The 24,559-nt window shown below is 34.1% G+C and overlaps 1 protein-coding gene across 2 annotated transcripts; it reads left to right on the top strand.

The window, feature by feature from the left end:
* Positions 1-478: 478 nt before the first annotated feature.
* LOC144451244 (estrogen-related receptor gamma-like) lies at positions 479-24,559 on the top strand. 2 transcript variants are annotated; one of them, XM_078142055.1, is made up of 7 exons: positions 479-582; positions 7,294-7,707; positions 20,442-20,558; positions 21,094-21,195; positions 22,280-22,450; positions 23,458-23,733; positions 24,108-24,559. In XM_078142055.1, the coding sequence occupies exons 2-7, from the start codon at positions 7,314-7,316 to the stop codon at positions 24,395-24,397; spliced, it is 1,350 nt and encodes a 449-aa protein (XP_077998181.1). In that variant the 5' UTR covers positions 479-582; positions 7,294-7,313; the 3' UTR covers positions 24,398-24,559. The 2 variants fall into 2 exon arrangements, with proteins under 2 accessions (XP_077998181.1, XP_077998174.1); XM_078142048.1 differs by lacking the exon at positions 479-582 and adding an exon at positions 6,967-7,014.

Here is a 24,559-nt window from a genome sequence, read left to right as displayed (position 1 = left end):
TAATAAGTTTCTATCAGTGTTATACACAGATGTCCAATAAACTGGTCGAACAGTGTACATGTATCTTGATTCTGACCAAGACGGGCTCAATCTGTTTTGGATGTACAGTTTCTAACTGTCCATGGACCTGATATCGTGGGAGTGCACTGGAGGTCATTACTTTATGGTTGGTACTATTTACTATATAGGGTAGGTTCACCATTTATTGAAATACGTTTCTCCAAGTTCAAGGTTAAAGAGACACATAATTGCTAATATGTTGTAGAAAAGGATATTTTGAAATGAAAAATTGTTATATAATGCACATTAGTAAGATTTTTACAGAGACATTGTAATTTTTTGTATCAATATACACTGCCACTCCTTTCACTGAATGGTTTTGTCCGTAACAAGAAAGGACGTCGACATGTTCGATCAGCTGTGCAAGGGACTACCCGTACTATGCTGTCACAGAATCTAGTTCAGTGCAGTGGGTCAACAGCGACGCCACGGCCAGCTTCCACATAGAGAGCTAACAAAGACCACCAGACATTGCTGTATAGTACTGCTGTATTTTACCATAACACATGTTTTGAGACACAGGTAAGTCTAATTAGTTGTGTTATACACCTTGAAATAATATTTTGCAATTAGAACTGCATATGGAATACGCCGGTTAGCGCTATGGTAAGTGGACTGCGCATGTGTATACAATACTATTAAAACCATGTTACATCATAGACCCTACATCAACTACAACATGGCCAGATGGGTCAGAGTCGATATCGTATGTCTATTTTTTTAATTTGGGTGCGAGAATCACAGTCAATGGTATATAAACCTCTCGGTAGTGGGCGATTGGTGTCTTGACGTGGAAGCAATTCATTGTTCTATTTTTAAAAGTACTTGTTTTGAGACGAAGAAGTGTATTACTACTATCCATCGACAGATTTCTGGCCATCAAGGTGCGTACTATAACATATAAGCTTATTATGGTACGATATTGGATTAAATGTTTACGTAATCGACACTTCACTTACATGATCGGAGTAGTCCTGCGTTATAGCGAACTAACTGCTACACTATTTTGCCGACATTTTGTTGCAATAATCAAAAACGACCTTTTAAGTAACGGTAATATAACTATGAACGTATATTTCGCATACACTGTTGCTGGTGGCGATATTGACTAATCCGAGTAACCGCAGGTAAGAGTCGAGTCAGTTATTATTTGGTTGTCATCATTATTTATATTTTTTGTGACCGACAAACAGTTCGATGATCGCAAACATGAGAACAAAATGAACGAAAGGGCAAGGTCGGTCTTGCAAATCGCGATATCGGTACTCATTGTCATTGCTGCGGCCATGCAAAACAATAAAATGCTATGTTTTCTTCACTAAGTTGGTTAGTACAAAAACTAACTTGTAAAACTTCACCAAAAATACAAAATGATGGTTGTGTAAAATCTGCATTGTACAGGAGTCGTACCAGCCGAGTTCATGTAGTAATGATTTTGCATGTTCAGGCATACTCCTTACCAAGAAAATTATCATAATGTGAACATAAATAATTCAAATGTCCTACTACTTTTATGATAATGCTAGTAGCACCACTAGGCCATTATCCATGATATGACAATTTGCTGCATGCAAACATATACTAGTATTTAGTTAAGTGTGGATGGTCTATTGTTTGCTTGAATAACAAAAGATTGTCATCCAAACACTGAAGTAAGCGTCTGATGTCATTTAGGTCAGACCACTTGCACATATATCAGTGCACCAAACAAACATGTCTGAGAAAAACCAGGGCAACATCTTGTTTTATTCACAACTTGACAAGCAGTACTAGTCTACTAGTGTACCTATTATGGGAAAATAACTGAGAAATATCAACAGTTATGATTGAAAAGTTTTTTTTTTATATCAACAAAATTCGATACAAAGCACATGCATATGGTGAAAAGTTAACATGGAAGTCTGTGGTAGTGCAGATTTGTGGCTCTAGGAGTATTTAGACAGCTTTTCAATGGTTCACTGTTGAACAGCTTTCAAGTCTTGCATGCATATACATTTCCACATGATTAAGCCAGTTAGATCGGTGTAGTACTACTGTTACTATTACTTTAACTCTCTTGGGTATGTGATATTATTGCCTGCATAGCAAAATAGCATGCTGTGAAATTTATTACAAAATTACACATGTGAGACAGTTGTAGCATAATATCAGTTTATTAGTAGCTTGCCTTCTGAAAAGGCAGCAATTGTGAGATAATTTGTACTAGTTTCTTACGTAAAGCTGAGTCTAAGCAAAGCATTAGACATGATAACATATATGAAGATCAACGATACGGAAGTATTTTTAAACACAAACAAGAAACATTTCAAAGTTATTCTTTCAGAACTACTTTACAACCAAAATTATAGTGTTGTGTGAAAAACATTTGCCAAATAATTTGTGTTAAAGTACTTTATGGGGGATTTATATTTGGTTGTATTTTATTTTTCATAGACTCTTTCATGTTTGCCAGCCATTCTGGAATGTAAAGCCCTGAGTTCAAACTGCACAGAAGCATTCACAGTGATAATACTTGGTAGATATGTCTTCTCAGCATTGAAGTAGTGCCACCATGGCAGATTTGATCATCAGTGCAGATTTTAAATAAGTTATGCCACTAGGTGTTAATGTCTCCAAATTGTCATTTGTAGATTTTTAAGAATGTTATATTGATAGAAATGTAGTTATCCATTAAAGGTAGACATTTTTACACATATAGTCATTGTAACTTCACAAAGAACAATCAAAATTTACAGACATCACAGAGTGGTACTGCAGACCCATAAAGAGTTTACATCAAAGAGAAACTTAACAATAACATTTTCTTTGTGTTAAAACTTGTCGAGAAAATGATAATTCAACTGGCTACTCAGTCACCTACCAATATCACAGTTTATTTGTTATTTCAACTAATTTTATGCTGTGTAAAGCAAGTTCAGACAGTTCAGTGTGAAATCATGTAATTTGAGTGTCTTGGTTTACAATAAGTACACATATTCTGTAGCTCTTAAAGTTCTTACAACAAAACCTTGATGAATATAAATATACGGTAGTCAACTGCCTGTATTCAATGTGTTGAATATCCCATATTTAACCAGCCAAGCATGTGGGTCTCATACAATAGATTCAGTTTAATAGTCCCAGTCAATCTAACTTCCAAGCTTACTTGTGGCGTTCTTTGTGTTTGTTTGTTTGTATGTATGTGACATTGGTGATTTACATTTAAAAGGGCCATGATGCTATTGTGTTATTGAATCAGTGAACTCATATGGAGTAGATGTGACCATTCTTTTGTTCTGAGGATCAGCTGTTTAGCGCTGCCAACCAATATTTTTTAAACCCAAAGTTTAATTCTAATCCTACATGACCATTTTAAAAATGTAAAAATCCATGAAAGAAAACTAGTCACCAGAATTCTTTGATAATTTGATGTTTTAAAAAAAATGTCAAACTTGCACATTTTTGTACTAAAAATGTGAGGAAGTCTAAAGGTTGTTGTTTTTAATGAGACATAGTACATGTACATGTGTGGTAGATCAAGGTTTTTGATAATACACAAAAGATTTGACAATAAAATCTATCAAAAATTGTCTTGGAACATGTAGGGTATTAGCAAATACACACTGCCTTCAATTTCTTATAATTTTGCTGGATATGATTTCATAGTCTCGGTACATGTATCTCTTTGTGAAAATCCCAGTATCAAATTGAACCAGATGTAAACTGAATGCCTCTCAATTGTTGCACTGGTAGACAAGTGAGTAAACATTCAAAGAATGTATGCAAATATCCCCAGCAACAATGACCACACCCATAGCAACAACTAAGCTGGTGTATTTCACAAAGATAACCGAGGATTCTTAGGCAATTGAACAAACATTCAAAAAGTGTATACAAACATGTCTAGCAACAGGATCACACCCATAGCAACAGTCAAATGATTGCATCTATTGCAAAGATAACAACAGGGATTAATATGCAAGTGAACGAACATTCAAAAAATGTATGCAGATATGTGTAGCAACATGACCTTGCCCATAGCAACAGCCAAATGATCGCATATATTGCAAAGATAACAACAGGGCTGGATAGGCAACAGGATAGTTATTCAGCAATGAACACATATACCTAGCATGGATCAGCATGTGGATAAACATTTTTACAAACTGTACAGTTGTGCTACAATGCCTTTGTGCTATTTTATTTAGTACACAAAATCTCATGTTGGTTGAATGACAGATACTCAGTGTGAACATTTGAATTAATTTGACATTATCTGAAATATTTCTGTGTTGGAGCATTCCTGATTCTGGTGAGAGGAGAGTTTGATGAGATGGTGGATGCCAGAATAAACAACTGAAAGCAATTCATTATTGTATCTCACTTTATTTAGACAATATAATACAAAGGAATGTGAAAGAAAAATGTTAGGAAGAAAAGAAAGAAAATCCAGTCAGTAGTTCATATTTGTAACAGTTGGCCTGTCTGCGCAGTGTATCTGTGACTCTGTAAGTGAAGGAATAGTGAAGGGAGGATCATGAGTATAGCAGAGTCACAGATCCAGTGAGTAGACAGTTTAATTTAGAATAAGTATGAAAATTGCAAATTCAGTTTCTAAGTGATGGAAATTGTTCTTTTATTCCATTCACCATTTTGTAGAAGAAATTGAAAGCACAGAATTGATTATAGCACACCAACTAATTATGGTAATTGTAAATGTACTTTGCCAATTGTTATTGAATCTTATATTTAAGGTAAAAGCTAGCTACTTTGTACACACATCAATACCAAATTACAAACCTTCACCATGTTTAAAGGGGCAAGTCAGAAACTGTAGGAGAATTCAGAAAGTTTATTTTAGGACAATAAAGTGGTTACATAGGATTAGTTAGCATGTTACTTTAATAGCTGTAGCCATGAAGAATTTATCACCTGTCAAAATACTTTCCCTGTCTGCTATGGTTGCAGTGTTAAATTTATAGTTTGTTGACTATGTAGCAGAGAAGGGGTGGATACAGGTCAACGAGTAGATGCAATCGGAGACACAGATCAATTGTACTGAAACAATTGATGAAAGTGAAGAGAAGAATGTTATGTATCGTACCCTGACACTTTATAAATGTATATGTTTATAACCCAATTTCTCAAAAAACAAGTATCTGAAAAGATGTTTTTAACATATTTTTTTCATTCCGTTCTGCACCAGTTGGTTCAGGTTGTACACCAGAGAGTTAGACTACATCCTTCTATGCATGGCTATAAATGCCCAAGCTGATTGGTCATTTTGTTTTGTGATCTGATCAAAACAATAACAAAGTAAATCAAATGGTTACCTTTTCAGTGGTGAAAACCAACAATTGTGTAATTATTTAGTAGACAGGATAAATTCATGATATGCTTTTGAAATATTATGTTGATGTATTCTGTGAATTTATGTAAAGTAATCATGTTAAAATAAATTATAATTTGCAATCAACTCTTGTCGAGATAAAACTTTGATTTTTTAGTCACACTGTTCCTGTATTATAATAGAGGGACTGCTGTATGATACAATTGCTGTACTTAATTTTCAGTTTCTACATAGAATTTCCCTATGAATACTTAATTAACAGCAATGATTGGTCACTTTGTGTGATACACTTACCAGACATTGTGTAGAATGCCAAATGTGTATCAGACTATGGACTACAGTTCCTGACTAATACTATTTAAACAAAGTACATGAACACTGAGACAACTTATTGTCATATATATGTCATAAATCCACCAGGGTAATGGCAAGGGCTGCGATGACCTCATTCTTTACTAATATATCATAATGACAGGTGTGTTTTATCACTTTAGCTGTACTATCTAGGGCAGTATTTAAAGGTAATTTACACTTGAAATAAGATTTATACTATCAAAGGGCTTGAACTATTTTGATACAGTAAAAAAAACCCCAAGTGATGAGCAATTTAACGTGGAATTGAGCAGTGCAAACAAGGGGCCAATGAATTATATCTGGGGCTGTGAATTACTAGGTTAATTATAAAAGGTGAAAAGCCTTTTGTCAAGTCACATAATGATTTCAATCACAGACACTTGGCATAGGGGTTCTGAGGAGAGAAATAAAAACAAAAAGAAACTATTAAGAAAGTGATATGTACATAGAAGGGATATTATTCTTTCATGATCCACTATTGTACAACATAGTAATATTTAACAAGATTTAGTGATATGCAATTACGTCTAAAATGGGCTTTTGGGTAAAAATTGTTGAATTACAAAACTACTCAGTAGAATGATCTAATATTTGATGGGGATATTTTGGGGAAAGTGTAGATGAATAATCTGTCTGTCTGTCCAACCTCCCCGCTCTGTTTGTCTCTGTCTGTCTGTCTGTCTGTCTGTCTGTCTGTCTGTCTGTCTGTCTGTCTGTCTGTCTGTCTGTCTGTCTGTCTGTCTGTTTGTCTCTGTCTGTCTGTCTGTCTGTCTGTCTGTCTGTCTGTCTGTCTGTCTGTCTGTCTGTCTCTTTTTTGATCTTGATCGTGATCTTGAGCTTTCTCTAATTACAGTGTCTGGAGTCATATACATACTATAAATGTCATTGATCATAAACCGGATAAAACTGTAATCAAACTTTAATCATACATCAATGAATTTCACATAACATGCCATTAAAAGAGAACAGAAATACATTAAACTGAAGCTCAGATGGATAGCTAAGACAACTGTCTGTCTGTGGCTTGGCATGCTTTGTATCGCATCCAAAGGTCAGCAACCTCAAGAGAAATGAAAACAGAAAAACAAAGCATGACATATTACATTCATTTGGTGTGATATGATCTTTCAGCCCATGTGTCATGTTGCACAGATGCTGGTATATTTGTATGAATTTTTCAAAAGGGGATTGTTCTCGATTATCTATAGCCTGGCTGTTGTTAGCGGTGTATTCAACATGTTGCTTTAGCTCTGTAGCAGCAAAATACGCAGGTAGTTTTCAACAACTTGTGACATTTCTGATACTGTTTAGATTAATTTAATTTTGTTGACTCAAGCGTGTACATTATGTACTTCATATGTATTCAATTTTCACTTTGATATTTAATCCCAGTATTTGTAAAGTAGTAAGGTTTTTTATTTCATTCATGAGACATATGTCTTTCATGATATAAGCCTACCGATTTTTATATGGTATTGCAACAGCAGTTGATGCATAGCAGCTTAAGTGTTACTGGTAATTGACAATGTCGTTTTGTGATTTTTTTGTAGATCACTGGCTGAACTCCAAAATGGCAGACATGAGTATAGCAATCAAGCAGGAGTATCCAACATCTCCTGACTCAGAGTCATATTCTGATGATCTAGACGTGTTCAACAGAAGTAAAGAACTATTTTGTGGCGAGGACACTGATCGGAAGTTACATAATCTTGGACAGAGATCTCCAGAAACTGCTCTAACTGCAGAAAAGGGAGCATTTTGTCAGTTAGAAAGCCAAAAACAGAACTTCTTGGAACAATTTTGCACCAGCTCAGTAGCTGCAGAGTCTCGAAATGAGGAATCTCATGGACGAAGTAAAAACAACCAAAAGTTGTGTCTTGTGTGTGGCGATGTTGCATCAGGATACCACTATGGTGTTGCTTCATGTGAAGCATGCAAAGCATTTTTCAAGAGAACTGTTCAAGGTAGGATTTTACCCTATCAACTGGTGTCATCTCTCAGTGCAATATGTTTTTGTCTTGCTAATCACAAAGCATGTCCTCAGTAAAATATCAATGTATCCATCCGTCAATCAATGGATTTTGAGACAGCATGCAAACAAGTCTAGGTTTCACAGAAGTACTCTCTAACTCTGCTATCTTTTACTTTTTTATTTTTTAATTTAAATGCAGGCATTAGAGTATTTTTGGTTTTATAGTGCACCCCTCTTCCCCATTCCCACAACTGGTTTAGATATTTTTGTTGAATAATTGTAGACCAGCTTAGTAACTGCAACTTAAAATATCATTGAATATCTGTCAAACAAACAACTGAAATCAAAGGTTTCATTGAATACTGTTACAGAAAGTGTCATTTTTATAAATAAAATTATTTTTAATTTGCAAATTCTTTTCCCCTAACACAAATTGCAGTGTATAGTAAGGATTTGCAAAGTCCCGCAATTTTGTGCAAAATTTCTGACAATATATTTCGTAAACTTATGATAGGGAAAGTCTTAGGGTTTGAGGTATTATAATGATGGCCTTTATGTAACCTTATAAAACTGTATACTACTATCATAATAAGAACTGACATTACCTTATAAGGATAAGACTCAGACAGATTCTCATAGACCACTGTCATTATAACACATGTACACAGTGACAGTCCATTGACAAATTGACAATAATTGCATTTAGACACGATTTGGATCAGTCATGCTGATAGATTACATGCCAAGTGTCTACAGACATGTATGATTGAATAAACAGGGGGAGATACTGATTTAAACATCCATGGTAAACACTAGGAGAAGTTCAACAGTTCACTGACATCGATTGGTCAGCATGACTTGGTTATCTTTAGGAAGAAATTAGAAAAAAAATGACTACATGATTGAAAACATTAGTCAAAAAATTGACCAATTAAAGAGAATTTCTATGAAATTTAATATCCATATTATAGCCTTGAGTGATGACTTTTGAAAAAGTACACTTTATTTCTTTAAAATTAAAGAAACATTTTCTTTTTTAGTATTTTACCTAAATAGTATATATTTATTGCCTTGATATTTGGTCCAATTAAAGAGAATTTCTATGAAATTGAATATCCATATTTATAGCCTTGAGTGATGACTTTCGAAAAAGTACACTTTTATTTCTTTAAAGAAACATTTTCTTTTTTAGTATTTTACCAAAATAGTATATATTTATTGCCTTGATATTTGGTGATATGTCTGATATCAAGGAAAGATCAGCATGAGGTGTAACGGAGTACATGCTAGAAAATGCATATAACCCAGGCTATAATCTCATTTTCATGCGAGAAATTCCATGTCAGGGAATTTTGAAAAACAATATGTAACTTGACTTTGTGCCAAAAGTGTCATTTAAATTATACATTCAGTGCTATAAAAACAATAATAGATTACTATATTTTAATAGATGTGTTGTTGCATGGTCAACCTCATTTGCATAATTTGAAACAAAGTTTGAATCAATCATGGCAGAGGGCATCATGCATGTACAATGTCCCTGTAGAGTGTAGGAAAACCTTCAAAGTGCCAAATATGCTGTTAACTGTTCACTATAGGAATGGTAATTTTGAAAAGTTAAGCTGCTTTTTCCAAATTCATGCGTGCACTCACCAGCATGAACTGCATGCAATGGTGTACCGATTCAGTGATGACTCAAACAGCAGTATCATCAAATTCATGTAAAGTGAGTCTGATTCCAGCGACAACAATAACTCTGAATGATATTTAACTCACTGGTAGTGTATGTGTCAAATATTGCTGTTCCACCTAGCACAAGCGATTGCCTGTGTTTGTCCCACACTGAGATCCTCTAGTGATAGAGGGACTGTGTCCTGGCATATCACTTGTGCTAGAATAGTATGCCACTTTTGATAATGTACATATAGGACAATATGACAAAGTTACATTAATAAATTGTTGCAATAAAATATGTAAATTACACTCTAACACCAGTCTATAGCATGAGTAGATTTATGACAGAATTTCCATCCACAAGCAGATACAGAAATAAAGTTTGATTTTGATGTAAACAAACAAAACTGTCTTATCAAGATAGTTCCAGGTTGATTTCACTCTGTACTGAAATATACGGACTGCTACATTGTACATCATCATCATCATCATCACTTTGTCCATTGAAAACAACATAACGTGCAGTGTTTGAATATATGAAGCATATAACAAATGATAAGCTATGGAGATTAGTAGATTAAACTTGTCAGCAAGATACAAAAAACAACAGCAGGTGATATGGAGTCATGATGGGTGAATGGTTAGCGTGACCGGCTTGGAATCTACAGGTTGCAGGTTCAAGCCCTGTTGCTGCCTGCTGTTTGTTTCTGAGTGGCTAAAGTCCTTGGACAAGATTTGAACCACGACTGTGCCTCAGTCAACCCAGCTGTATAATTGGGGACCTGGTAGGATGTAGGTTGCAATGTGAAGGCTTTAATCCTATGCACTTAAATGGCTGCAATGGATTGTATGCTCCCCGGGGAGTTGAGGAAGACTAAATGGCCGTTGTGCCGTTCTGATCCGAGCCAGGTAAAGTGCTTTGAGCACGAAGTGGGAAAGCGCTATATAAGAACCCAACATTATTTATCATTACTGGATGGCATTTTGAACTATTGAAATGATCACAGAATTGTCTAGGCTTTAAGGTTTGTTATTTTAGCAGTAGCCTGGGATTATCATATCAGATGACATGATAGTAGTTGTAAGTTTTGTACAAATCAGACATCAAGCCTCTATTTCATGGTTTGATTAATATACCATGCTTTCCACAGCATGTTGTTAAGTAATAAAGTTATTATTAATACAAGTCATACACAGCTAAATAAATTATCTTAATTTATATCAGGGCAAGTATGTTTTGGTGAGCTACTTGAAAATTTTGGTGCAATATGAAGTTAAATTCATGAACTTAATTATATTTTGATTTGTCAAATGCTAGGCTAGGCTTCAAACATCAGTGATATATTGCACTTGCAGGATAGATAGATCTACCAATGAACAGACTAAACAGATAGAACAGCAGCAACCAATCAGATTGTTGCTTAAAGATAGACCTGGGGATCATTATACAATGAGCGACAGGACAGTAACAACCAATCAAATTGCTCCTTAAAGATAGATCTGTTGATTATTATAGCAGGACTGACCGGACAGTAACCTTTAATAAACTAACATTTTCTGTGGTTTGTCTGTAAGATTTTACTGAAAATAAAATGCAATCGCTGATCTAATAACAAGTATTAGGGTGAAATATACCAAACTTATGCTTGCATTTCATCTGCGCATGATAAAAATCAGCAATTTGCTTAAAAAGCTGGAACTTATGGCCTCACTAGGTTAAGTGATGGAAAGTTACAGTCAAAAAATATGCGTGTACAGTTTGGTGAAATTAATATCACTTTCAAAAAAGAGAACTCTTTAACATCTGTCTATGATTTTAGTACTTTGTAAATGACAAATTCAGGGCACTCTTCCAAACCCTGCTTCCTGTATCAAGGGGATATTATGATTTGAAAGCACCCCCCCCCCCAAAAAAAAAAAAGAAAGGAAAAAAAAGAAAAAAGAAACTGTTATCAGAATACACCCCCCCCCCCAAGCTGTTATCAGAATATCCCATAAACTGATTAGTTGCAGTGAGTGTGATCACATATATGTCATACTGATTGAGTATTTAAATTAAGTTATTATGTACATGAACACGCACAACTGTGAAGAACACAGAAGTGAATATTACAAACAAATAAGTCAGGTCATAATTGAGATTGATGCCACTGATGCACCACTCTGTTTGCGTATCATATGAGAGATATTTACAAGTGTCCTAAGTGATATTCCGAAATGAAACACAGATCACGGCTGTCCATATTGGAATAATGACCTTTGCACCTTAACCCCTCTACATGTACTACGTAATGCATGAAGTGTGGTAATGTAAATTTAAACAACACACATTTTCAAACTGCAATGTGGGAAACAGAACAAACTTCAAGGAATACGAGAGCTATCGGAGTAACACATTCAGTGCCAAACACAAGCTATCCAAATGGTGTGTCAAAAGAGAGAGATGTCCATTGGAAGTGTAGCATCACCTAGTTACAATATTTCATATCTTGTCAAACATAAACATCAAGTCCATTGAAAGTAGTATGTCAATTAATTACAACAATTGTTCTGTTTGAAAGCTATGATGAGCTATTGGTGTCTAGACATTCTAAAGTGATCATATTTATGGGTACTCTAAAAGTCTCATATCCCAATAAACAGAACTTTAACCTCATTTAGCTATTGAATTGGCCTGAACAAACAAGTCTGGCTACAAAAGGCTGACCACTGTATACCAGCATTCACAGACTTTTCTACTTATGTGTAAGCTTCGTGTCCACCAGTTCAGACAAAGATTGCCAAGACAGTGAGACTTTTTTTGCCATGATACAATGTATGTAGAATTTGTCACTTTTTTAGACAAGAAAATTGGGAACAAACCTATTTTCAATTCAAGACAGAACATTACAGATATCTACCATATTTTCAAAGGATACGTATTAAACCAAAAGTTGTCATACTTTGATTTTAACAAACACTGAATGATTGCTAGTTTCATTGTTACAAATTTTATTTAAACTTTTCAGTTTTCAGATATAGCTAACAGGGATTCTGAAAAGGATTGTTGACTAATACGGCTCAAAAGCTCAATCAGACTTTATGAAGTTGGACTGCTGCTGGGCTTGTATCATTAAATAATGTTAGAATTTTGAAAGATTGTTGACTTTTGAATTTCTCACAGTTTTAATAGTGTGTCTCACAAATAAAAGTCCTAAATTTTACCAATGTTTGTTCAAGTATTATTCTCGGTAACAATCAAGGAGAAAACTGGGGGGGGGGGGGGGGGGGGGGGGTCAATGTGCAATTGAGGATAAAATGTCCTAAAAATGTATTGACAACATACTTGAAAATAGCAGTGTTAACTCTATGGTAAAATAAGAGATTAATGATTTCCCTGAAAACAATATCTGGTGAATTACCAAATTTATGCAATGATTTCAAAAGGAACAGAAACTACCTTTTATAATTGATAAAGTTTGGGTGATTTGAGCCATACATATAGGAAATTATTTTCAGTCATGCATGCAGTCCTGCACAGGGCTGCAGCAGGACTTTTGCAGCACTGTGGCAACCAAGAGGCATTATTCTGGTTGACTAAAATTCAGGAATGTAGCACTAACAGCCCTGAAATTCATGACTGCTGCAGCACTTTAGAAATTCAGTCAAGCATTCTGTGAAGTCCTACTGCAGCCCTGCAATGCCACAGGACTGCAGGAAATTGGCTGTGCATTCTTTCTTTACATATAATAACATGAATTCATACCATAGTCCCAAACAACTATTTCCCATTCTAAGACAGTCTTGTTTCTTCAACTTAAATATTGTAAATTTATGTGTCCTTGCTCCGAGTTGTCAGATGTGTCTTAACTTAGTGTGAACAGAATTGATCAAATTACTCAGTGATGTAGTGTTGCTGGCCTATGTATGACCCTTTTAATTCATTCACAGTCTAAGAATACCTGTGGCTGACAAGGTACTTTCACCTGTTTGTGTGAGGTTTACCTGTTTATGCTTTGTGCCACACCCTGTCTGAAACTATATTTCAATGCCCAAGAGACAAATATAAGAATGAGCAATGTAAGCCTTCTTTCAAAGGTCTGTTATTATTTTCTACCATTCATCTTCAATTGAATCATCATATTTCTCTTGAAGATATTGTTGCTATGGTGACCTCAGTGATTTTATGGTATATATTCCATCAAATAAGTTTAGCAGTGACATGGCGAGTCTATGCTAATCTTTCATTTTGCATTCATTAGCTAGGGTAAAAAAATGCAAAAATGAAACTGTGGTAACTGTTTCAAAGTTTTCAGAATGATAGATCTAAAAAAAAGAACAACCCCTGAATATATCGTAGTAAAGTACATCAGTTAATTGTAAGAGGATTTATACAAAACAAGAGGAATACCAAAAGTTTTGTGTTTCCTCACTCCACATTTCTAAACCTACAGTATGTGATTTATAAAGAGATTAATATAAATTTAGATTTAGGTAATCTGAATCCTATTCTTTGATTCAAATGGAAGAGTATGGATCATATTGTGATCCAGGACATCATTTACCATATGAGAAGGTTTTTAGATGGTTTATTTGGGCTGCTTATAATTGAATGATTACCACAGGCAATCCCAATCCCTTCTGTGGATACAAAATCTATATAGATTTTAGTAGTTGTTTATTTATACATGTCACAAACAGCATATGGACATACTGTGACAACAAAATAAATAGAAATCAGGTATTATATACAATGCACTGAGTTTTTGTCCAATTTTAGAAAGTCTTTTATACATATATTTCTAACACATATAGCATTTAGTGTATGCTTAATACTCATGAATGGTATTTGAATAAATCCCTTTTATTTGTAGTAGAAGGTGTCAAAAGAGAGCTAGTGAAATGGTTCCAAAATACCTTCAGAAATAATAAACATTTCTAAGTATCAAACTCACATTACACACATTGCAGAGCTGTCTGTAATTATGTCTACTGCAAAAGGCTGTTACCTTGACCCCAGCTGACTGCTGAAGTAGGTCAATGTACTCAGGTCAAACTACCATGCGGCACTGACATGTTCATTTGTTTCCATAATGCTATGTATGTGTCACCTAGATACATATCATTACAAGAGAAGGACCTTTTCTCTCAACAACCTGTGATATAGTTTATTTTTGACAATCCAATACATCAAAGATTTTTATCTTATCAAGAGACTTCAAGGCTTTTTATTTCATTTTTACATCCATTCCATCACAGATTCATTGGATTGTAATTGTATGAAAACACTTTAAGAGTTAATTGTGGAAAATAAAAGGAAATCAAGCTAGTGTAAAATGTTGTAAAATTGATCATCTGTGTGTTACAAGTCTTAGATTGTAATTGTCAGGTGGTAGGTATCTGCAGAAAGAAGGGATTTATAATGCATTTACCTCAATTAAAGACTTCCAGCTTGTAGCACTTCAGTCTGGAATGATTTAATGTTTAAAACAAACATACAACAGTTTGGCATAGTCAATGAGATGTAGAGGGGTCCGTTAATTCCACATACTCACAGTTTACACATACAATACTTACAATTTGTGCAATTGCTGAATTTAAAATATTACAAATTTGGATATTTAGAACATTTTCTTTGGGAGTTCAGTATCTACCAAATTTTCAAATTTTTGGTGGCAAGAAAAACAATTAATTGACTTTTATAGAAGTACTAATTATGGCATAATTATTTTACATTTCAAAAATTACCTGATCAGATGATATTTAAGAAATATGTACCCTCAAACTCAAAAGATATTTCAGATGTCACTTTTCAGTTTTAGAATCCCTGTTTTGAGGAAGTCTGCCTTTATGACACATACACATATAGTAACTTACATCATGTGACACTTGTGAAAGTAAAATTGTAGTTTTCTGTTTGCTTTTTAAATTTTAACTTATAGTGTCACTTATGAAATTCTTTTTAGCATACTGTCGGGTAATGAAAATTTGAACTGATTATAAGGCAATCAAATAGCAAAATTAGAATCCTGATAAGGCATGTGAAGTAAGATCTTGCTCAGTTGGCAGCCATGTTGAACATTCTTCATGTTGCAATTCAATGTAGGAGTATTCTGGAGACTTGAGAATTTTGCTGACTCATCTGTGAGAGTGCTGTAAGAAACCCCAGATGAACACACTTCCGGTATTGTATACTGTATGCAAATGACTGAACACATAATATTGAACAATTTATGGATTTTATCATTTGAACATATTCTGGTATGTGATGGAGTCCATTCCCTGGGAGTTCACTGTGTCGTGTTGCAGCACCTACAACATGTATATTAAGTTCTAGTCCAACCTATTAGAGATATATGCAGTACATTTACATTAGACTGCAATGTGCAACAGGAGAACAGCTAGGTCATTAAGCCTGAGGTTATTTCACTTTTTAAAGCTCAATAAACTTACAGAACTAGACTCTTTAGTACCATGATATATTGAGCAGCTTTATTGTCCCGACTATATCTAGAGTAATTTGTGGTTTTCATCCTATTGAGCTCTTTCAAATAACTGAGAGAGATCATTAATTTTGACAAAAGGAAGTTTATAAAAGATGTACAAATCGTACCTGTAACCTGTCACGTTGCCAAACATTTTAACCCAGAGAACTGGACAATTTTATTGAAACGACTTAGCAAGATAAAAGCCTGTTTTCAATCACGTTAAGATTATGTATTGATTGACAGGTATCGTCGGTTTATACCCATGCATTCATACACTATCAACAGTGGATTGATGGGTGGTCATTGGGTTAGTGGTTTAGTGAGTCAAAACATAATGTGTATATATTAAGCAAATCAAAGGTAAAGGTTGAATACAGGTTTCAGAATTGGTTAATCATTAGACAGATTTGATTATCTTGAACTACATCAACTACTGAGCACAAACACTAAACTATGAATCTATACCAAGGAGTAATTATGGGGCAAATTTGAATACATTTTATGAATACACTTTGATATCATATATTATTAGATCATAATAGTGAGAAATGTGGATTATCCATTAAATGGCAGATTAAGTAAAATTGTAAAATAGAAAGGTCACATTTGAAAAGGAGGTTACAGTGCCATATGTGTTGACAGGGAGAACAATGTAGTCTGTTGCAGATATTGTATGTTCATAAAGGATTCATAATTTAGCATTCTACTCTTAACTAGTATATGCCATAGTTACACTGACCAAATGTATAGGAATTTATCTCAATTTCACTAAATTTACCCCAGCTCTATGTAATACTGAGATCTAACATTAAAATTGTTTTCACACAGACCATATATGATTTAGTGCATCTGTTATGCGGTATCTTAGATATGATAATAGTATTAGTAAGAACTATTCATTTGCCATTGTGTCAACTTTCTTCTCCTGGCCAAGATATAATACAGTTATTACTTACATGTATGTAGTCAGTTACTGTTTCAAGTATTTGATAATCTATAAAATATTTTTAACGTTGAAATATGGGGTCTTTCTTAACTATGGATGAAAAGATGTAAATTTTAATAATGTTATGAAAATTGTAATTATCCATGAAACCATAGGTGATCTTAACTGATGAGGGTTCATGCAGTCATGTCAATAACTGGTTGCAAATGTCTCAAATCTGACAGAAAATCTAAAACAAAAACTTTTGGTGTTCATGCACTTGTCTAAAGTTCTCAGTCACATCACTGTTAAAAGCCATGTATGATTCTGTTTGATGTGTAGTTCATTCAAACCGTAAAAGGTATGGAACTATGTTTTAACTACCAGGGTATTTTCATTTTGTAAAATGATGAAATTTAATCCCCACTCAGAGAAAAATTGTTGTCATTTTACAGTGACTTGAATACTTACATGTAGCTTCAATATAGATTAGATTAGATAAACTTTATTACAACTATAGAAAATTGACAAATCTATTTGATATGTAAGTGTAATAAAAAAGATATTAAAGAACACTACAATGAGATACATGTAAGCTAATGTTAGAAGTATAGAAGTAAAACAATGTTATTCATTTTGACATGAGTTTAGATACATACAGAGAACAATTATAATCTCTGTTTTGATTGCATTATAAATTTAAATTGCTCTTTCTTTTCTATACTATTGGAAATCTGAATTGATATTATAAATTACACTAAATAATTTATCACTCTGCTTTGTATATAGTTTGCAATGTATCAAATGATGTTCTTCGCCTTCTATTGTATTACAATTTTTACATAGTCTATTTTTACATAGTCTATTTTTACATAGTCTATTTTCAATTAGAGTTTTGGCAGACAGTGGAGGAAAATTGATAAAAAAATTTATATATTGCATTACATTGAAAATAATCTCAATATGCTAAACATTTAAAAGATTAAAAAAAAACTACCTACCTCAACATTGTAGTCCAAGACTACCACATGCATATATGTGTACATAATAATTCCTTTGGGTGTATCGTATAGTTGAAAAGAAAATAATTTTATTATCATGTCTATGAAAATAATTTATATAAGCATGACGAAATAAAAATTTTCAATCTGATAACTTTAAATGGTCTATTTTATACATTTTTTGGCATCATAGTTATACTGATAGCCCTTTGACATCCCATAATGGTTTTTGCAAGACAGAAATTCCCATGATACTTCATCTATCTAAATATATTCAGAAATGTGGCTTTTAAGAAAATAGGGAGATAGTGTCCTTGAAAATAATATGTAACATGCATGAAATAGGTGCTCATTCACTTGTACAGTCAATATGTGTTGTCACAGTTCTAAGGGCACTAAGTGCACTGAACCTGCTACAAATTTCAATTTTTTAATAGTGTCTAGTTTATCAAGTCAGTCTCATCTTACAGTGATATGAAAAAAATGAACCATGGTAATGTCTAATGCTAGGCTTTGAAACCCCCAGTAACTAAGGAGGGGGAGGGGGTTCTAGTTCATCTCAAAGTTTCGTATACACAATACTTCATGCTATAGTTTTAGTTGTGAATCCTGCTAAAAGGCTGTGGGAAGTCAGCTAGATCAATTATAGACTGTAAGATACGACGTGATGTTTCGCGTGTTAGGGGTTGGCCGATGGTTGAGGGCGCCCCGTCACGGCGTACCTTACAGACTAGGTCAATTATAACTGGTGTGTGCCGAGATTCTTTCACTAGTCTCGGGAGCATCACTAGCAGAAACTCTAAGAAAGGAGTGTTTTGTATGTACTGATATCTACCACATAATTATACTCGAATATCCTTGTACTGCGGGCCCTCATCGACTACATACGGCTAATCATTTGTTGACGTGTTACTGCAATGCTCCGTGTTATTGCGATGCCCCGAGTGCATCACAGTAAGACGTCAATGAATGATTAACTCTATGTAGTCAATGAAGGCACACAGTACAAGGATATTGAGTCCAATAATTATGCAGTAGATATCGATAAACCGTATACATACAAAACAGTCCCCTTTTAGCAATGCTCCTGAGGACTGGTGAGAGAGTCTAGTGTATGCCCCTCATTAAAAATACATCCTAATTTTATTAAACTGCATGTGACATCTCTCAAATCATTCATATTACATAATGAACTTTTGAATAATAATCACCTATCATGAACAATTTCATCGGACAGTCAAATATATAGATATTTGGAACAGTAAATTAGAAACAAATACAACGTTTTGATTCATCTTAGTACATTTGGTATGTTTTACTACTGTTCTATTGATTCTTGGAACCATGAACAAATTATTCTCCATTTTCCCTGATATTCTTTTGTCATTTAATCAGCTGAAAGAAGATGTATACCAGAGACAACTGTAATATTACAAATGACATATTTTGATTACATTAATTTAGTATACTATTAATATCAATGATATACATTAAAAATTGCCTTCTGCATGGCATTGACACAGTACAGCTAATTTTGTAACATATAGGTTGAGTGTGTATGAATAATACATGATCTTATTCAATATGGATAATGCCAGAATACCAGGTTTAAATTCTGCCAATAGCAAGTAATGGTTATGTATGATGATACCTTTTAATATAAAACAGAAAGTACACCCACCATATGTGTAAACATAGCTTTTGAAAGTATATTTGAATGAGAAAGACATATCTGATAATTTCAGATTTTATGGTACATTTTTTCAGTTCATATACTAGAAGAACAATGGACTTAGTTATGTTAGTTATAGTAACTGCCATGGGTTAAGAAAGACAAAACAACATCTGCCTAATACCCAATGTCACAATTGGCATTTCATTTTACGTAATTTCTCACGAACTAAATACATTTGATATGGTTCAAGCTCACAGCAATGTGTATGGGCCATGTCTCCATGGTTCACTCAGAACATTGGAATGTGTTAACCGAGAACACTTACAATATCAAATACTCCAATTTAGCCTTTGTTTTGGTATACAGTTTGCTGTGGTAATAATGTTGACCTTAGAACATTGACCTGACCCTAAACCATATTACAACTGTATCCTTGACATTGTCTCTGAATATGTTTCAGATAGATATCTATTCAGGGACTGCTTGCCAACATAAACACTTTGAGTTCAAAGCTTAACATAAAATGATATCTTTGGAAAATGATATCATTTTATCATCTCCCAAGTAAGATAATACGCCTTTATTAATTTCTAATGTTTATAGTTCATATTACATACAGTTTTATTTCAATGTTCTTGCTGATTGCTACATATACTTGATAAATACACATGTCAGATCTGAGTATATGGAAATGTTTTAGTAGGTTTAAATAAACGAGTGCAAAATGAGTCAAACATATTTTTAGCCGTGTATGGACAATTAAATTCTTGAAAAGGGAAGTCAAGTTTTGATAATTTGTCGTTTGAACATATGTACATAAAAGCAATGATACCTGTAGGCAACCCTAGTAAAATAACTGGATGGATTTTATCTGCTTAATACCACCTTTAGCAAAAAATAATATACTATTAATTTAGAGTTTAAATCATATCCTTCCTTTATAATTTGGTGTTGATTTGTTTGTTTATTGGATCCTATTTGTAGGGAATGTGCAGTATGTATGTCCTGCAGTTAATGAATGTGACATTACAAAGAGGAGAAGGAAATCATGTCAGGCATGTAGATACAGGAAGTGTCTGATTATGGGCATGCTAAAAGAAGGTAAGAAAGTGTCAAATAACACAAACAGCCTTGACTTTTCTGAACTAAAAATAAGATATCAGATTATTCTAGCTATATTTGCTCTGCAACTTATTGTTATAGGAATCCAAATATACCAAACTCCCTGTCAGAAATTTAGCATTTGAACATTGAAAAGAGTCGTTAGTAAGAATTGACAGAATATTTTAGAGAACTATAATCCCTGTGACATAGTTAGCAGCCATTTTGGATAATATGGTGTGATTTGAGATTCTTTGTCTGTCTCTAAGAAAATTGTTGTATTCCCAATTTTCACCCTTGATATTTAAACAAATGATGCACATTAGTTAGCTGTAGTCTTATCATGATTTCATTGAATTAGTTGTAAGAGAGATATCATTGTTATGATATACAGATGCCACTTTTTGTGAGAAGAATATGAAGATTATTAGTAACCCCAATCCAATGCTCATATTGAGCTTATGTAAAATTGATGAACTATGACCCAGGATGTCTAGTTAGTAGTGAAAATATGGCCCAAATCTCTTTTCAACAGGAGTAAGAATTGATAGAGTACGTGGTGGTAGACAGAAATACCATATTTTACACAGAGCTTCAGAAAATACAGAGCAAGAACCAGTCAAGAAGAAGGTCAAAGGTGAGATAGTAGTATTTTTTGTGGTTGTTTATGTGAATTTTAAATGTCAGTTTAGGTGAAGTTCTTCAGCGGACAGCCTGGTATCCATGGCAACAACGACATCATTTCCATTGTGTACTGCAGAACCTGGTATCACAGTATGGAATCCATGCATATATACTACAGTTCATTTATATTGTAGAACAGGACTGCCTGGATTCATAAACATGTGACTATTAGGTCATTTCATTTTCATGCTTGTACAATAGAACAGGAAAGAAGGGTGTGTCGTTCTCTAACCAATACTGTAGTCTAAAACAAAATAACCATATACAAATACACAAAGTACAAGGCTGTCTGTACACTACTATAGTCTATGTTAGCTAGTCTGTGCACTACTATAGTCTATGTTAGCTAGTCTGTGCACTACTATAGTCTATGTTAGCTAGTCTGTGCACTACTATAGTCTATGTTAGCTAGTCTGTGCACTACTATAGTCTATGTTAGCTAGTCTGTGCACTACTATAGTCTATGTTAGCTAGTCTGTGCACTCCTATAGTCTAGAGACAATGTTTGATTTTCAATCCGCATCTGTAATTTTGTTTACTTAAGAATGAAAAAAAAAAATTGGAATGCAAGCAGGCAATTTAAACCATCCTGTTTCTTGTGTAGTGTTATATTCCTGTATATACAAGGATACTATTTTAGTACATAGAACCCTAGAACGTGTGTGAAATGCAATACTGTACTTCTCCATACTTGCCCCAATAGAATACGGGAGAAGGCTTTCTAGTCTTAATAGAAAAGTAGGTCACAACTTGAAACCCAAACTATTTTTAAAATGTAGCTGAATTTATATAATCATATTACCTTAAGTATAAATGATAGCTAATGAAGATATTTGTAAATTAAAAGGGAATTTATTTAGCATGTTGAGATGTTTAGATGACTGTACACTTTCTATTGAAGTAGACTGGAGTAGCTATATGTACCGGTATATATAGTTGAGGTTGCCATGGTGAGACACAGCAAAAGGGAAAGACAACAATTAGGACGTTAAGGTTAAAAGTAGGCTGATTTCATGGATTTTGATTATTTTTTCTAGCTGAACACGCCATTGTAACACAGTTGATGGCAGCAGAACCAGAAAAAGCCAACGCCATGCCAGAAGACATCCCAGATGTTAACGATGCAGAAGTCAAAATTTGGATGATAATGTCAAATTTAGCAAATAAAGAACTAGTGGGATTGATAACATGGGCCAAACAGATACCAGGTTAGTGATAGTTTTACCAGGCTTGTAAAATTTATACCCGGTTAGTAAAGTTATACCAGGTTAATAAAGTTATACCAGGTTAGTAAAAGTTATACCAGGTTAGTAAAAGTTATACCAGGTTAGTAAAGTTATACCAGGTTAGTAAAGTTATACCAGGTTAGTAAAAGTTATACCAGGTTAGTAAAGTTATACCAGGTTAGTAAAAGTTATACCAGGTTAGTAAAAGTTATACCAGCATGTTATTTCTCAACGAGATGTATGAATTTCTGTCAACAATAACTGCCTTATGTCATTTCTATCCTTTTCTTTCATTTGTTCCGCTTTGCATTATGTAAATTAGGAAATATTGGCAACTACTATTCAATAATACTCATTTCAAGTTAATAAGGTACTGGAAGAAGTAATGCAGAGTACCATGTTGATCAAGGAACAAATACTCAGTTTCTCGTAATTCACTTCATATTTCCACTATTTTTGTCTTTCTCATACTGTTGGTGGCGCTCTTTATGATGACGATCATCACAGATAGTCTGCCACAACTGTAGTTTCCAAATTCTTTAACACCAACTCTAGAGGGCGCCCTTTTAGACCGAAACAGGCACAAAATATTGTTTTTAAACAAGGGTAATATTTCTGCATACATACAAATTGAAAGTTGCCATAAAGTATATTTTTACTAATTTTAGTGAGTCCACCTGCAAAAGCATGCAATTTAAACCATGATAGTATGTGCCATTATCATACTGATAAGAAAAATATTACTAGCAAAGTGAGTCAAATTATTTAACATTGACTCTAGAGGGCAGTATTTATTAATATACCTTTTACTGTTACAGGACAGCTATGATGTGGGTTCATGAAACATTTTAGATTTGTTAAAAGGGATGGTAATCTGAGTATAAACAGAAAAACGATAGACAGAATCTGAAGTCAGAATATTACTTGTTCACTATTAAAGTGGCCATATGCATGTCTTTTGATGATTTTGCTATCTTTCATATCAACAGGATTTCTCTCTCTAGCACTGAATGACCAAATGACACTCCTACAAAGTGCATGGAATGAAATTCTATGTTTAGGACTCGCCTATCGCTCAGTCCCATACAAGGATAAACTGGTTTTTGCTGATGACTTCATCTTGGAAAAGAATGGAGCCAATATAGCAGGCCTGAGGTTGGATTTACTCAATGAAATGACATTGAGATTGACAGAGAAACTTCAGATGGTCAAGATAGACCGAGAAGAATATGTTTTGTTAAAAGCATTGGTTTTGTGTAATTCGGGTAAGTCTGTTGCAGTCTTAGCAAATTTACATTCAGTCTGTACAGCATGACATTTTGTTTCTCTCCATATAATGCATGTAGCCAAGCTCTTCAAACAGTAGCTTTACAAATTTTCACTCACCCAAGTGAGAAAAGCAGAGAAAGAGAGAGATGTACAATTTAGCATGTCAAATTTTCTTTATGCACTATAACACAGAAATATCTTTTTGTCCTTGCCTATGGGTAATTTTGGCCAGATAAATTTTGCATAAGAATTTCTGAATGTGAACACAGTTGTAGTATAACCACCATATTAATTGACTGCTTTGTGTTGTGTTAGTCAGCTAAAAAGAATAACACTAAAGCAGCATTCTTCTTTCATATCTGTCCTTCAGATATTGTACATCTGGAGGATGCTGCAGCTGTAGACAAAATACAAGACACGTTATTTGATGCCCTTAATAACCACATCCAGGCAATCCATCCCAGTGAAAAACGTCGTCAAAGTCAACTACTAATGGGACTACCTTTACTACGTCAGCTGAGTGCAGCATCAATGCAGCACATACGTGAAATGTCTCAACACAAGGAAATACCTATGGATCAACTTCTAAAAGAAATGATCAGTGCAAAAATGGACAAAGACGCCATTCCAATAAAACAACCACAGAGTAATGAACTGTAAATAAAACTTGGAGAGAAAAAATAGGCCAAGCCGTGTTTTTGAAGTGACTTTGGATAATGGAAATGATACAGGGTATTTAGAGCCATAGGCTACCATGTTATGAACTTTCTCAGGGGGTTCAACTGTAGCAGGGAAATAGGCCAGTCCTTAGAGCTGGTGTGT

Source organism: Glandiceps talaboti, chromosome 2, assembly GCF_964340395.1.
Source record: "Glandiceps talaboti chromosome 2, keGlaTala1.1, whole genome shotgun sequence".
NCBI classification, from domain to species: domain Eukaryota; kingdom Metazoa; phylum Hemichordata; class Enteropneusta; family Spengelidae; genus Glandiceps; species Glandiceps talaboti.
Note: the sequence above shows the minus strand (reverse complement) of the source record. Positions and strands in the feature narration are given on the sequence as shown.

Coding starts and splice junctions, on each gene's coding strand:
- LOC144451244 (XM_078142055.1), top strand. CDS start 7,314: ATGGCAGACATGAGTATAGCAATCAAGCAGGAGTATCCAACATCTCCT. Junction 7,708..20,441: donor TTTCAAGAGAACTGTTCAAG/GTAGGATTTTAC, acceptor TCCTATTTGTAG/GGAATGTGCAGTATGTATGT. Junction 21,196..22,279: donor AGTCAAGAAGAAGGTCAAAG/GTGAGATAGTAG, acceptor TATTTTTTCTAG/CTGAACACGCCATTGTAACA.